This window comes from Elgaria multicarinata, chromosome 14, assembly GCF_023053635.1.
Source record: "Elgaria multicarinata webbii isolate HBS135686 ecotype San Diego chromosome 14, rElgMul1.1.pri, whole genome shotgun sequence".
In the NCBI taxonomy this organism is placed as follows: domain Eukaryota; kingdom Metazoa; phylum Chordata; class Lepidosauria; order Squamata; family Anguidae; genus Elgaria; species Elgaria multicarinata.
The window spans coordinates 32,614,220-32,626,919 of record NC_086184.1 but is presented as its reverse complement, the minus strand read 5'-3'; the positions used below and the strand labels follow the sequence as shown (position 1 = coordinate 32,626,919).

At 48.1% G+C, this 12,700-nt stretch overlaps 1 protein-coding gene across 1 annotated transcript in view; it reads left to right on the top strand.

The window, feature by feature from the left end:
• Positions 1 to 548: 548 nt before the first annotated feature.
• Positions 549 to 12,700, top strand: part of CNGB1 (cyclic nucleotide gated channel subunit beta 1) — a 35,875-nt gene continuing 23,723 nt past the window's right edge. The window contains exons 1-5 of the mRNA XM_063140866.1: positions 549 to 780; positions 3,035 to 3,191; positions 7,269 to 7,385; positions 8,224 to 8,381; positions 12,194 to 12,352. Of these exons, the coding sequence (XP_062996936.1) occupies positions 549 to 780; positions 3,035 to 3,191; positions 7,269 to 7,385; positions 8,224 to 8,381; positions 12,194 to 12,352 (823 nt within the window). The remainder of the gene's footprint in view (positions 781 to 3,034; positions 3,192 to 7,268; positions 7,386 to 8,223; positions 8,382 to 12,193; positions 12,353 to 12,700) is intronic.

Below are 12,700 nucleotides of genomic sequence, written 5' to 3'. Positions count from 1 at the left end.
TGTGCGTTGCCGTTGCACAGAAGCTAAAGCCTTCAGTGGTTAGAAAGAGGAAATGTTGCATCACACAACCTCCAGCTATGGCAAAGCACAAAAGGAACAAGTGATCCGCAAGATACGTATTTTAGAGCAGTCTTCAGCAGGCTGGTACCCTCCAGAGGTTTTGGACTACAGCTCCCGTAATCCTTCATCACTGGCCATTCTGCCTGGAGCTGATCGGAGTTGTAGTCCAAAGCCTCTGGAGGACGCCATATCAGGGAAGGCCATGTTTGTGAAAGGGCTTGAAGCGACACAAGCTGGTTGGGGAAAGGCGAGGTGTGTTGAGTCGCTGCGTTAAAACCGGCCCCGGTGAGCCCCATTGGCTTGGTCCTGTTTGTGCCTCTTCAACAAATGTTACCAACGACCATGTCCCCACTCTCCCCCACCCCAAGAAATGATTTGGAACTGCGCAAAACCATCTTTCTCACAGAATTTTGTATATATATTTTTATTGCAGCTTCAGATTTCCGTGACCTTCTGTGCTTCAAGCGCCTGCCTAGCTGCCTAGAGCCATGTCCAGGCAAAACCGAGATGTTGAGTTAGCTCGCCTGGTGCACGACAAGCCACTTGGCCATCGAAGCGCCTCCCCTTCCCGCCACTGCATAGTTGAGCAGTTGCCGAATGTCCCCAGCTACCGCATCGCTGCTACCTCCCGCATCCCCGTCCTGATCTCCAGAAAGCAAAAGGCTGGTGTGACGAACCCCAGTTTTTTGAAAGAAGAATCATCCCTCTCGCGACCCCGGGGTAACGTAGCATTTGCCATGGCTTTGTGCGTGCAGTGTTGTAGGTCAGGCTATCGTCGCCTTGTCTACTTTTATGTCTTGTGAGTTTGTTTCAAAGTATGCATTTCCAGTTGCATACTTTGAATACAAAGTTTCATTGCAGTTTCATGAGTGACAGTTCTGAGGTCACTGAGACTTGGTTCAGAGCCGTGGAGAGAAGGACCACTTTATACTAATAAAAGTAATTGAATACAAAGAGATTGCAATCCTTAGTTAAATTTTAAATTTAAGGCTTGATTTATATTTATTTGTTTATTTATGAGTATTTATAGACCACTCATATCCACAGATTTCAAAGTGGTGTACACAAATAATAAAACCATAAAAATATAAAAATCAATAAAGAAAATATATCGTGTCTACATATTCGTAAGATTGTAAGCTAAACTACACAGGGAAGGCTTGCATAAGCAGAGGTGTGTCTTCAACATGTACCTAAAAATAAAAAAGAGTTGTTGCATGTCTAATCTTAGAGGGAAGATTATTCTAATTAGAATTTAGTTTAATTTTAGCCGTACTTGGAAGTTATATTGTTTTTTTTCATGCTGAATGAAGAACGGCCCTTGGGAGGCCCCTCCCGCCCATTCTGTCTTGAAGTAATAGGCCCTGTACAAATGCCAAAGAACATATGAATTGTACCACTAGTTTCTAGGGTTCCCCTCATGCAAGATCCAACTGTGTTATTCCGTCAGCGCAAATGATGTTGCGTTAGCAGAAAGTAGGTTCCGAATTAAGCACAACAGGAGACTCAACTAAAGTTGAGTTTGGGGACTGACACTGTTGGATGCATTCCCTTGTTTGCAGTGAAGGTTAAGAAGCTAACTAGTGCCTTTTCCCCGTACTGGTGTCCTCCATGCTGGCTGGGAAGATGGAAACTGTAATTCAAAACCCTGGAATGGTGACAGGCTGTGGAAGGCTGAACTAGTCAAAAACAGATATGGTTGGATGTGATGGTCATAACCATTATATAGTACCACTGGAATGCTTCAAGAGAAATGTTGTGTTCCATATATTACTAATCAAAATATACAAGGATTTGATTTTGATAAAATAAAACATTCTCTGTTTCACAATAGTCCAGAAAAGCTTGATTAGGATTTGCTTCAAAATGTTACACGCTTTACATTATTAAAGGAATAATTTAAACGTCCTTGTGTTTAAAACAACTAGTTGTCTTAGAATAGTCTGTGTCTAGCTTTTTATAGCAATACCTAAGCTTTGGGGTACATTTATATCTTTTAATAAACAGTATCAAATGCCCAAATTATTCCTGTTTGTTCTATAAAATATTGTCCTAAATGCAGAAGTCAGTATAAACCTGAGACAGTTTGATATCGCAATATAGAGTCATAACAAGATGATGTGAACCTGATTTTCTCAGGGAAATATTAGGGTTGTGGTTAGCTAGGATTTATATGTCAAACATATTCCAAATGTTTTATTAAGACAATTGTCTATGAGAAAAAGCAGCACTCAAACTTTGATTTTAGTTTTTTTAAAAACATCTCTACATATTTTGGGCACAATACATCTTGAATTTTATAGAAATTGTATAAAAATTGTATAGAAGCTGAGATATGACTTTGGGATTCATTATTCTAACTATTTCAAGAGATGTTTGAGTTTTTCTGTAGAAGAAAGTGGAGAAGCAAAAAGGCAAATAAAAAAGTGAGAGGGGAGCAGAGAAGGTTGCCATTTCAGGAAAACTTTGATCTGTAATAGAGGATCCGTTTCTTGAGTGTTGTGATGCAAGGAGCGTCATCAGGCGAGTGTTTATCTCACGCTTGTTACTGTCCATTTACGAATGTTTGCTGGTTCTTTGATGATGTCGTCTGCCTCCCACGTATCTCCTGCTCCTTCTGGCTTTCTTTCCGTTGCAAAATAGACCCCAGTAAATCCATTTTTTAAATGAAATGTTCTGCCATTTCCTGCTTTGTGCAGGAAAAGCGGTATGATAAAAACGGCCACTGAATGGGCAACATGATAATTGTTTACTTCCTCTTTCCTCCCCTGTGTGAAGAAAGAGGAAATATTGTGGGACAGAAGTGGAGAGGAAAGCAATGGTAAGGAAACATGATCCTGCCCGCCATCTGATGACGCTCAAGGAGCAGACTTGTTACTCATTGTCTGAAGTCAAAGCTGATATTGGCCATGAGCCAGATTTTATCCGGCATGCTTTTCTTTCTGGTTCATTTTTATATACTTTCTTACCCAAGGATGGCCATCAGGAAGATACCCCACTGTGAACATCCAGAATGTGGATTCAAAGAATGGCTCTTCGGGGCTACCCACACTTGCCCACCGCGCTCGACCGTCACCCCAAAGCAAATCCCACACCCTCACTGTGCCAGTTGTGCCCGTGGCTCCCAAGAGGTATGGACTCCAACTTCTCAGTGCTTGCATTCTGCCTTTTAGGGTCTACACCAGGAGTGCAGAACCTTAATTCTGGCCCCCTGCAGTCCCACTCTGACCGACGGGGCTCCCCAGATGGCCCACTTTGCCTGGCCCTCCCCATGCCCTCTCCCCTGACCTCCAATCGGTGGTTTCCTGCCATTTTTTCCCCATTCTAAAACCGTCGGATTTATTGGCACTCTGGCTTTTGTTTTGTTTTTTAACTAATGGTTTTAATGGTGTGTTTCGTTCTTTTTATTTTTTGTTCACTTTATCTCTTGTTCACTGCTCCAGAATCTGTCTAGATGTGGAGCAGTGTACAAATGTCATCAATGAAATGCTTCTCCCAAGACTTAGAGCTCCATCACACCTGCACGTTCCCTGTTGCCTAGGCTATGCCCGTTCCCCTCACCCTGCCTGGAGGCTTTGGAGCATGAACATAGTAAAATCAGATGCAGGCTTGCCTTTGAGTAAACACCATTGAACAGAGAGAGACTTACTTCTGAGTAAACTTCTGAGTAATACCTCAGAAGTAAGCATGGGGTTGCAGAGCACTTCTTTCCAGTTTGCTGTTTTAAGACTTAAAAAAGAAAGCTTCTGAGTGACCACACTATTAAAAGTCAGTTCTGTCATGGGCTGGGCCCGTGGTTCCTTTAAGAAAACATCTTTGCTTCGTCCTGGAGAGAAGGAGATGAGTTTCTTTATGTTAAGAAGGGAGTAGCAAGTTAAATGCCAAGGCCGCACTTTCGTGAGAAGCGCCTGGCATCCGATAACGCCTCCCCGGGCTGGTACTGGGAGAGAGTAACAAGTTGCAGCTGTGCAATGTCTGGGAGCATTCCCCCCTCCCTTCGGCAGAGGTGTGGGTTGCTATGGGGTTTCTATTGGTCAGGGTGAGTCTGGTGACAAGGGCGTCCCAGAAAGAAATAAAAGCTTGGGCACCCAAGAGTTCGGTCTCTTTCCTGTGGGTGTCAGGAGTCCAGTGTGTGCGTGGTGAGCAAGAGCTTCCAGGCCGGGCCGGCTGGATGGTGGAAGCCCCACGTGGCCACTGAGGGAAGGAGTCTAGTTCGAGTGGTGTGGAGCTGAGTCGAAGTGAGCAACAAGAGGTTGAGTTGCGGTGTTAAGTGTTTGTTTTGTTTTAGAATAGGTTTGGGTACAAGTGGGCAAGGGACCTTGCCCGAGTTACGGCTGGTGGGTGGTTAGTGGGGAGTGAGTGTGAATCCAATTGGTTTGAGTGTGTAAAGGGTGAGGGTGAGGTATTAGTCCCTGCTGTCCGAAGTGTGTCATTCCTTTGTCTGTGCTTTTCTCCCAAATCTCTTATGTGTTTACCTTAATGTGTGGACCCTTAAGGAAGTGTGTTTGTGTGAAGAATAAAGGTGTTTTGGTCCCTATCTTCCATGTAGTGTCATTCCTTGAGAACCTAGACTTCTAAAGAGTTAAAAAGCGGCAGTGAAGGTGCGTGTGTCTGGGCTGGTCGAGCCAGACCCCCTTCTCTGGCCGGGGAATCGCTGAGTCAAGCCCAGCAGTTCCATCACAAGTTCTATATGTGTTTACTCAGAAGTAAGACTCTCTCTGTTCAGTGGGGTTTCCTCAAAGGTGATGTTAGAATGTGATGTTAGCAGTTGAAATCAATGGGATTTACTTTTGCGTAAGGGAACCAGCAGATCTGTAATTTATGAACTTGAAAATGCACAGCTTCGCATGATCAAAGGAATCCTTCACACTAGTGAACTATCAAAGGATTGCTCCTTCACACTAGGAAAAGGATTTAAGGGGGGGGGGAATGATAAAAATCAAGTGATAACCCAATCTAATTCAAATTTGGCATGTGAATTTGGCTCCTTAAGAGCTATCACTGTGCCAATTTTGATCTCTTTATCTTCAAAATTGAGGGCACTGCTGGCAAGGAGGGTGCATTTTCCACCTTTTTTAAAAGTGAAAATGCCTGCTGGAGAAAACGCATGCCCCTCTCTTTCATCATCAACACCGCCCCTTGAAAACACACCCACAGAACATTGGATTGAAAACTATGGATGAAAATATATGTTGAGGGTAGCGCATTGTCATTTCAATTTACCAGAAGAACCAGACTTTCCCCACGCCAAAAAACAGTGCTAAAGAGGGGGGGAAGGGCAGGACATGGACGACATCATCTGAGTCTTTGCACACAACCCACGTTGACAGCGGGCTACAACGCTGGTGTGATGGAGCCCTTAGTTACTAGCAGCAAAAGCTTTAAGCTAACATAAGCTGGTATTTTGGGTCCCGCCCGCTTTTGCCCCACCCACCACTGAATGTGGCCTCCAAGAACTTCTCCAAAATGGGATTTGGACCTTGAGCTGAAAGAAGTTCAGCACCCTGGTTCTAGGAGTTATGTTCATTGTGCTCATTCTGTTGTCAGGGCTGGTGCCAGACTATTTTACACCCTAGGCAAGGTAAGCTACTTTCACACACACACACACACACACACACACACACACACACACACACACACACGCCAACTTTGATTTTTAAGAACACGTGTTTCCTGGAAAAAATAAGAAGCACAAAACTTGAAACTGCTAAATTTATTTTAAAGTGCAAGAAATACGCCATGCCAATGATAGCAAACAAATTGGAAAGGAACGTCTATGGGTCTAAAATGCATTATTTAATAGGAATATCACCTCCAAATCATCCCCCCCCCCCAACTCACACACGTGCGTGCACACACACTCAGCATCACTCACTCCAAACAAACACACGCATGAACACATGCATTCACTCAAAGACCCCATGCACCCCATTCATCCATACATTCTCTCTCTCTCTTTCTCTTCCGGGCGCGTTACGGAAGTCCAAACGTGGAGCCGCCCCACCCCCACCCCAGCGTCCCTGGCTTCGCTTCGGCTGGGCGGGCGCGAGGCGGCATCTTGCCCGCCCAGGCCCAAGTGAATCCTCAGGCCAGGCCGGTTCCCAGCCAACGTGCGTGAGTGCTGCACTGTGCCCGGCGCCCCTCTTAGCTTGGCGCACTAGGCAGCCACCTGAGTGGCCTCTATGGTAGCACCGGCCCTGCCTGTTGTACCCAACAACCAGCCATCAGTTTCTTCGTTGCCTGTTGTGAAATCATAGAATCATAGAGTAGTTGAGCTGGAAGGGGCCTATACGGCCATTGAGTCCAACCCCCTGCTCAATGCAGGAATCCACCTGAAAGCATCCCTGACAGGTGGCTGTCCAGCTGCCTCTTGAAGGCCTCTAGTGTGGGAGAGCCCACAACCTCCCTAGGCAACTGGTTCCATTGTCGTACTGCTCTAACAGTCAGGACGTTTTTCCTGATGTCCAGATGGAATCTGGCTTCCTTTAACTTGAGCCCGTTATTCCATGTCCTGTACTCTGGGAGGATTGAGAAGAGATCCTGGCCCTCCTCTGTGTGACAACCTTTCAAGGACTTGAAGAGTGCTATCAGGCCTTCCTTCAGTCGTCTCTTCTTAAGACTAAACATGCCCAGTTCTTTCAGTCTCTCCTCATAATTTTGTGCTTCCGCTTCCCAAGTACTGTACCCAAACTGCCCACTCTTCCCTGAGCCTGGCTGCACCACCGCCCACTTAAAGAGGTTTGTTCTGCACCTTGGGGCAATCATTCCCCCCCCCAGTTTAATTGTTTGCTACATCTTATTAATTCTCAAAGTCTTTTTCTTCCATATAATATTAGTTAATAAGCACAACTGAACCATCAATTGCCTCTGAGTGCAGTGATAGGGTCACGAGACTCTTTCCACTGAAGCGTAACTTATGAATATTGTTCTGCGGCTGGTGTAGAAAGCAGCAATCCCGTGATGCTGATAATGCGGTTGTTGCGTGTTTTCATGGACTAATAGAGGGAAGGTTCCTATGGTAGGTACTTATTCTTGTGTGGAGCCACACACAGGGGAAAGAAAGCATCTAAAGGGATGCTTTAGGGTGGATTCCTGCATTGAGCAGGGGGTTGGACTCGATGGCCTTGTGGGCCCCTTCCAACTCTGCTATTCTATGATCCCTCCAAAATCTGACCGTTTCCCCCCTCCAAATTCTTTCTCCACATTAGGCGGAAACCCTCCTCCCAAGAGGACAGCGTGGAGCAACTGAGGGTGCCAACTGCAAGCCAGTCTCTAATCAACGCGTGGCCGGACCGGTCCAGTCCAGAGAGAAACGAGCAGACTGAGTACAATTCTAAAACCTGTCGCTTGTTGATGGCCTGTGTGCTCCCACCCCCTTCCTCGAGGAGGCCAGGGCAGCAGCAGGCAGGAGGCTCCTTCAGGTTTAGCTCTGCAAGGCTCAGCCATAGTCGGTCCAAGGTGTCCGTTTCAAGCGGCCTCGCTTCCCCTCTGGAAGGGTCTCAGGAAAACGGGGCCGAAGGTTTAATAGAAGCAGAGGGCTTAAGCCTTCGGAAGAGGGCGGGGGCTCCAAAGGTCCAAACGCGGTTAGTTTGCTTTGGGAAGATTGCAAAAGTATCCTGAGACATATTTCTCAGACACCACATCAGCGTGGGGCAGCCTCCTCCTTTCTCCCAAAGCCTCCCAAAGTCAGGCAAGGGGCCGCGTGGGTGACTCCCTCTTATAGAGCAGGGGGCACTGCCCGCCCTCCCATCCACCAGACCCCTTCCCCCGAAAGCCCCCTTGTCATTGCGCTGCTGAGGGTCCCTGCTGAAGGCCCCGTGGCGCCCCTGCAATGCTGCCCCTGCAGGCCTCTCCCCTCCTGCCTCCTTAAAGGAAAAAAAGCTCCCTCTCTGGCCTCTAGCCTTGCTCTTTCTCTCCCCTCTCTCCTTTCGCCTTGCTCTCCCCCCCGCCCAGCCTCGCGATTTCTCTCCCCCCACCCCGCCACCACCTCTTCAGCCAGGCCCCCATGGCAGCCATTATGTGACTGGCCACCTCCGCCGTGGGAGCCATTTTGTGGTGGCGCCCACAGCAGTTTCTCAAATTCCCAAATGTGTCAGGTGTGAATCAAAAGTTGGTCAGGGAGAAGCTTTCCTTGCATGAACATCCAGGCTGGTTTCTCTGCAGTTTGCCAGAACGCAGCAGCTCAGCCACAAGCCAGAGTAGCGCGGTTATCAACGACCGCCTACAAGAACTGGTGCGGCTCTTTAAGGATCGGACGGAGAAAGTGAAAGAGAAGCTGATTGACCCTGACGCCTCCTCTGATGAGGAAACCCCCGTGCCGTGTAAGTGGGCGTAGTGCTTAGCGGCCGCCTCGCGGGCTCTGGCGCTTCATGGGTGGCACGCGGGTGAATTGTTTTGATCCTCCTTTTGCTCCTTTCTTGCTTTCCTTCTTTCTGATGAGTTACCTTTCAAGGGTTGCTAATTGCTCATCTCATCACCCAGACCCAACCGAGGGGATTTTCTGGCATGGGACGGAGCCGTAACCCACCCACCGACCCCGCCCTCAATCAAGGTGCTACCAAGTTATTTTGGCCATTGAGGCGGAAAATCACACAACCACCTCTCCCCTTCCTGACAGTAAAGATGCAACAATAATCTATACTAATAAAAGAAAAGTATGGCTGTGCATCATTCCGTCTGTCTGTCAGTCCATTTGTCCGTCAGCTCCATTTACTCTGTACAGCACCATGTACATTGATGGTGCTATATAAATAAATAAATAAATAATAATAATAATAATAATAGCACCAAGAAAACGAAACCTAGTCACCTGAAACTTGGCATGCACACGGAGGAACCTGGGGTGTTCGCAGTGGGATGGTTTAGTTTTTCAAACTCATTAATTAGTTTAATTTTATGCAGTACCATTTTCAGGCAGTAGGTGGGGGACTTCCCTAATCAGTGCATAGCTTTGAAGTCAATGCAGTTTGAAGCCAAGGGCAGCCCTGGGATAGAGCCACTCCTGGGGGGTGAGGGGGGGGGCTAGTTGGGCACATCGTGACAGGGCCCATGCCTTGGGGTCCCAGTGGGCATGGCATCACTCAAGCAGGGTGGATGCGATGAGCACACTCGTTACTGCCCACTCATGGTTTTTTGTGGGTCCTTCTGATGACACTTTCTGCCTCCCGCGTGTCTCCCACTCCTTCTGATCTTCTTTCTGCCACAGATAACACCCTGGTAAATTCGTTTTTTGTGAGGGGAAGTTAAATGTGTCGCCGTTTCCTGCTGTGTGCAGGAAAAGTGGCACGAAAAAAACGCCCACTGAATAGGCCATGTGGTCATTGTTTACTTCCTCTTTCTCCCCCTGTGTGAAGAAAGCGGAAGTATCGTGGGACAGAAGTGGGGGGAAAGCGACGGTAAGGAAACGCGATTTCCCCCTGGTCTGATGACGTTGAGAATGTCCAAATCTGAGAACTGCAAAAGTTTGCTTGAGGGCTTCGTTGTATCCAACTAAGGGCTATTCCAACCCAAGCAAAGCCAGGTCTGTTCATTCATAATAAATAAATAACTGTTTCACGACACTGAAAACCAGCCACCTCACTCTCCGTGGCAGCAGGGTTGGGCCTGCAGCACTGAGGTTTCGAAGCCATGTTAACTGAGGCCAAAATAAGAGCTGTGGTGACAGCAAGTGGGCTCTTTGCCGGAGGTCACCTTCTCTACCAGTTTGTTACGATGGCGTAATGTAACTTTTGTGAACTGCCCAGGGAGCTTCTTCGAGAACCTCCCAGGGAGCTTTGGCTACTGGGCGGTATAAAAACGCAATAAATAAATAAATAAATGAATAAGTTTTGCAACGGTCCACCTGCGAGTCAGTTTTATTCCCACTGACCCTGAGGGCTGCTGGGTCAAAAGCCTTGTTGACCATTGAAATGTCCAGTTGAGAAGACCATGGGCACAGCAGCCTTCTTCTGGCCTTGGTTGAAGAGGGGCTGATTGCAAGCTCTGCCCCTGCCCCGCCTCCCTGTCTTGATGAGGGACGGTGTGCAAGGGCAGCTGGAACATGTTCGGCTGAACGCTTATACAACCCTGGCTCATTAGGGCTCCTAATCGCAGAAGGGTGCAACCCAGAGCCTGTGGAATGCAAACGCCCCACGCCGCACCTCTGCCACCCTCCACGCTGTGACTTTTTTTTCCCACTAGGAAAAAAACTCCCCCACCACCACACATGCACAGAGGCTTCGAAGAAATAATTTTAACTTGAAAACATGTGAGATTTGTCCATTGAAGCTTCCATAGCTGGTACTGAGGCTTAGAATTGACAGATTTACTAGCTCTCTTTTTTTTTAACTTCCCCCCCTTTCCTCCCTGATATTTGGTGGCTCAGAGCTTCATCACACGGGGGGGGGGGCGGGGGGAATTGCATGTGCTTACTGTCGCTTCTCCGCCCCTGTGCTTGTCCCTCATTTAGAGTATTGTCTCATCTAGAGTATTGCGTCCAGTTCTGGGCTCCACAATTCAAGAAGGACGCAGACAAGCTGGAGCGTGTTCAGAGGAGGGCAACCAGGATGATCAGGGGTCTGGAAACAAAGCCCTATAAAGAGAGACTGAAAGAACTGGGCGTGTTTAGCCTGGAGAAGAGGAGATTGAGGGGAGACATGATAGCACTCTTCAAATACTTAAAAGGTTGTCACACAGAGGAGGGCCAGGATCTCTTCTCGATCCTCCCAGAGTGCAGGACACGGAATAACGGGCTCAAGCTAAAGGAAGCCAGATTCCAGCTGGACATCAGGAAAAACTTCCTGACTGTTACAGCAGTATGACAATGGAATCAGTTACCTAGGGAGGTTGTGGGCTCTCCCACACTAGAGGCCTTCAAGAGGCAGCTGGACAACCACCTGTCAGGGATGCTTTAGGGTGGATTCCTGCATTGAGCAGGGGTTGGACTCGATGGCCTTGTAGGCCCCTTCCAACTCTGCTATTCTATGATTCTATTATTCTACTTCCTCTTTTGAAAGAGGAAGTAAACAACTTGCACGTGGCCCATTCAGTGGGCTGGTTTGATCCCGCTGCGTCTCCTGTACATAGCAGCAGATAGCGGCAACTTCCGCCTTTAAAAATAAGCCAGACTTACTGGGATGTTTTTTTTGTGGCACAAAGAAGGCCAGAAGGGACTGGAGGCATGCAGGAGACAGTAAGCCGTGAGTGCCCAGTATCAAGCGTGCAATAAAACCCTCGTCTGATGGAGCTCCTAGTGGTAGTGGCAGGAATGCAGCCTGTGGAATTGGCCACTGGAATGCCTGAAGTTGCCCACCCCTAGCATAAGGCTTTGTAGCCACGTCCAGCTCGCTGTAGTTCCAGTGTCCTTTGCAAACCTTTCCTGTCAACACAGGGAGGTCAGGCATGGCGGGGATGGGGCCAGCGTGCGCTTCCCCAGCTCCCTCCATGCTGTCAGCTAGCCCCTCTTTGGAAAATGCAGAAGAAGGCTACAAGCCTTCCAGACATCCTCCCTGGCCACTTCACTGCAAGATGATCTCCCTACTCATTTATGGATAAAGCAGGAAGGCACAGTTTGCTGTGGGACTTACGTGGAAGTTGACCGTGGGTATGATGGGCGTGTGCCAATGCCAGAGTCTGGCACTGGCCCAAGGTGGACAGAAGCAGACCTCATGTGGGCAGCTTCCATCCCACGGCCCGGTTCAGTTTTGGAGAAGCTTGTGGGGGGAGGGGCAGCATTCCACTGTGGGTGGGGCCAAAGACAAAAGAACTATGGCCAAAAAATCCCTCCAATAACAACAGATTTTAGTTTCAGGCTCTTAATGCTAGTATGTAAGCCTTAGCAGAGGCATTCCAACCTTTTAGAATGGGGGGAACACAGCACAAAAGCCAGGAAACCCTCCAAAGACCGGTATGCGGGGTCAGGGGCAGGCAACGTGGCCCGCTGGGGAACCCCAGAGGCCCAGGTTGGGGCCCCAGTGGGCTGGATTTGGCCTCTGGGCCCGATGTTCAGAGGCCAAATCTGCCTGGCCCAGGATGTATGCTGCTACAATAACTGCATCCTCCCTGCATCTGGTATGAAGGGTGCTCACGCCCGGCCAAAGCAATGGCTTGGTGAAGAAGTTTGCCTTGGCTTCATTTATTCCATTTGTTCCCACAGCACCTTCCAAAGAGAGTGCTCCAGAGGAAAAAGGGGAAGAAGCCGAGAAAAACGAAGAGGAGCATTACTGTGAAATGTGCTGCTGCAAATTCAAGCATCGGCCGTTGCTCTTCCGCGTGAAAAGATGCCGTTTCCCCAGCAGTATTGATCCCCTGACCGGTAAGTAAGTGGGAAAGGCTTTGGATTGAGGGAGTGGCTATGTAAGAGAGAGGTTAAAGGTCAGGGGTGGGCTGGCGATTTGGCTCTGTTGGGAATATGCAATGAGCTAGAGCAGCCTTCCCCAACCCGGGGCCCTCCATACGTTTTGGACTTCAACTCCCAGCATTCCTGAGCGTTGGCCATCTTGGATGGGGTGGATGAATCTGACCATTTCAGTTTCTCACAATTTTTCATTTTTCCAGTCTTAAGTTCACTTTTTTCTCAAGACTTTGAGAATTTCTCTGGTCTTAAGTTTGTTTGGTTCTGAGCTATGAGGATTTTTTAAAATGTTTGCATAGAAATTCATAT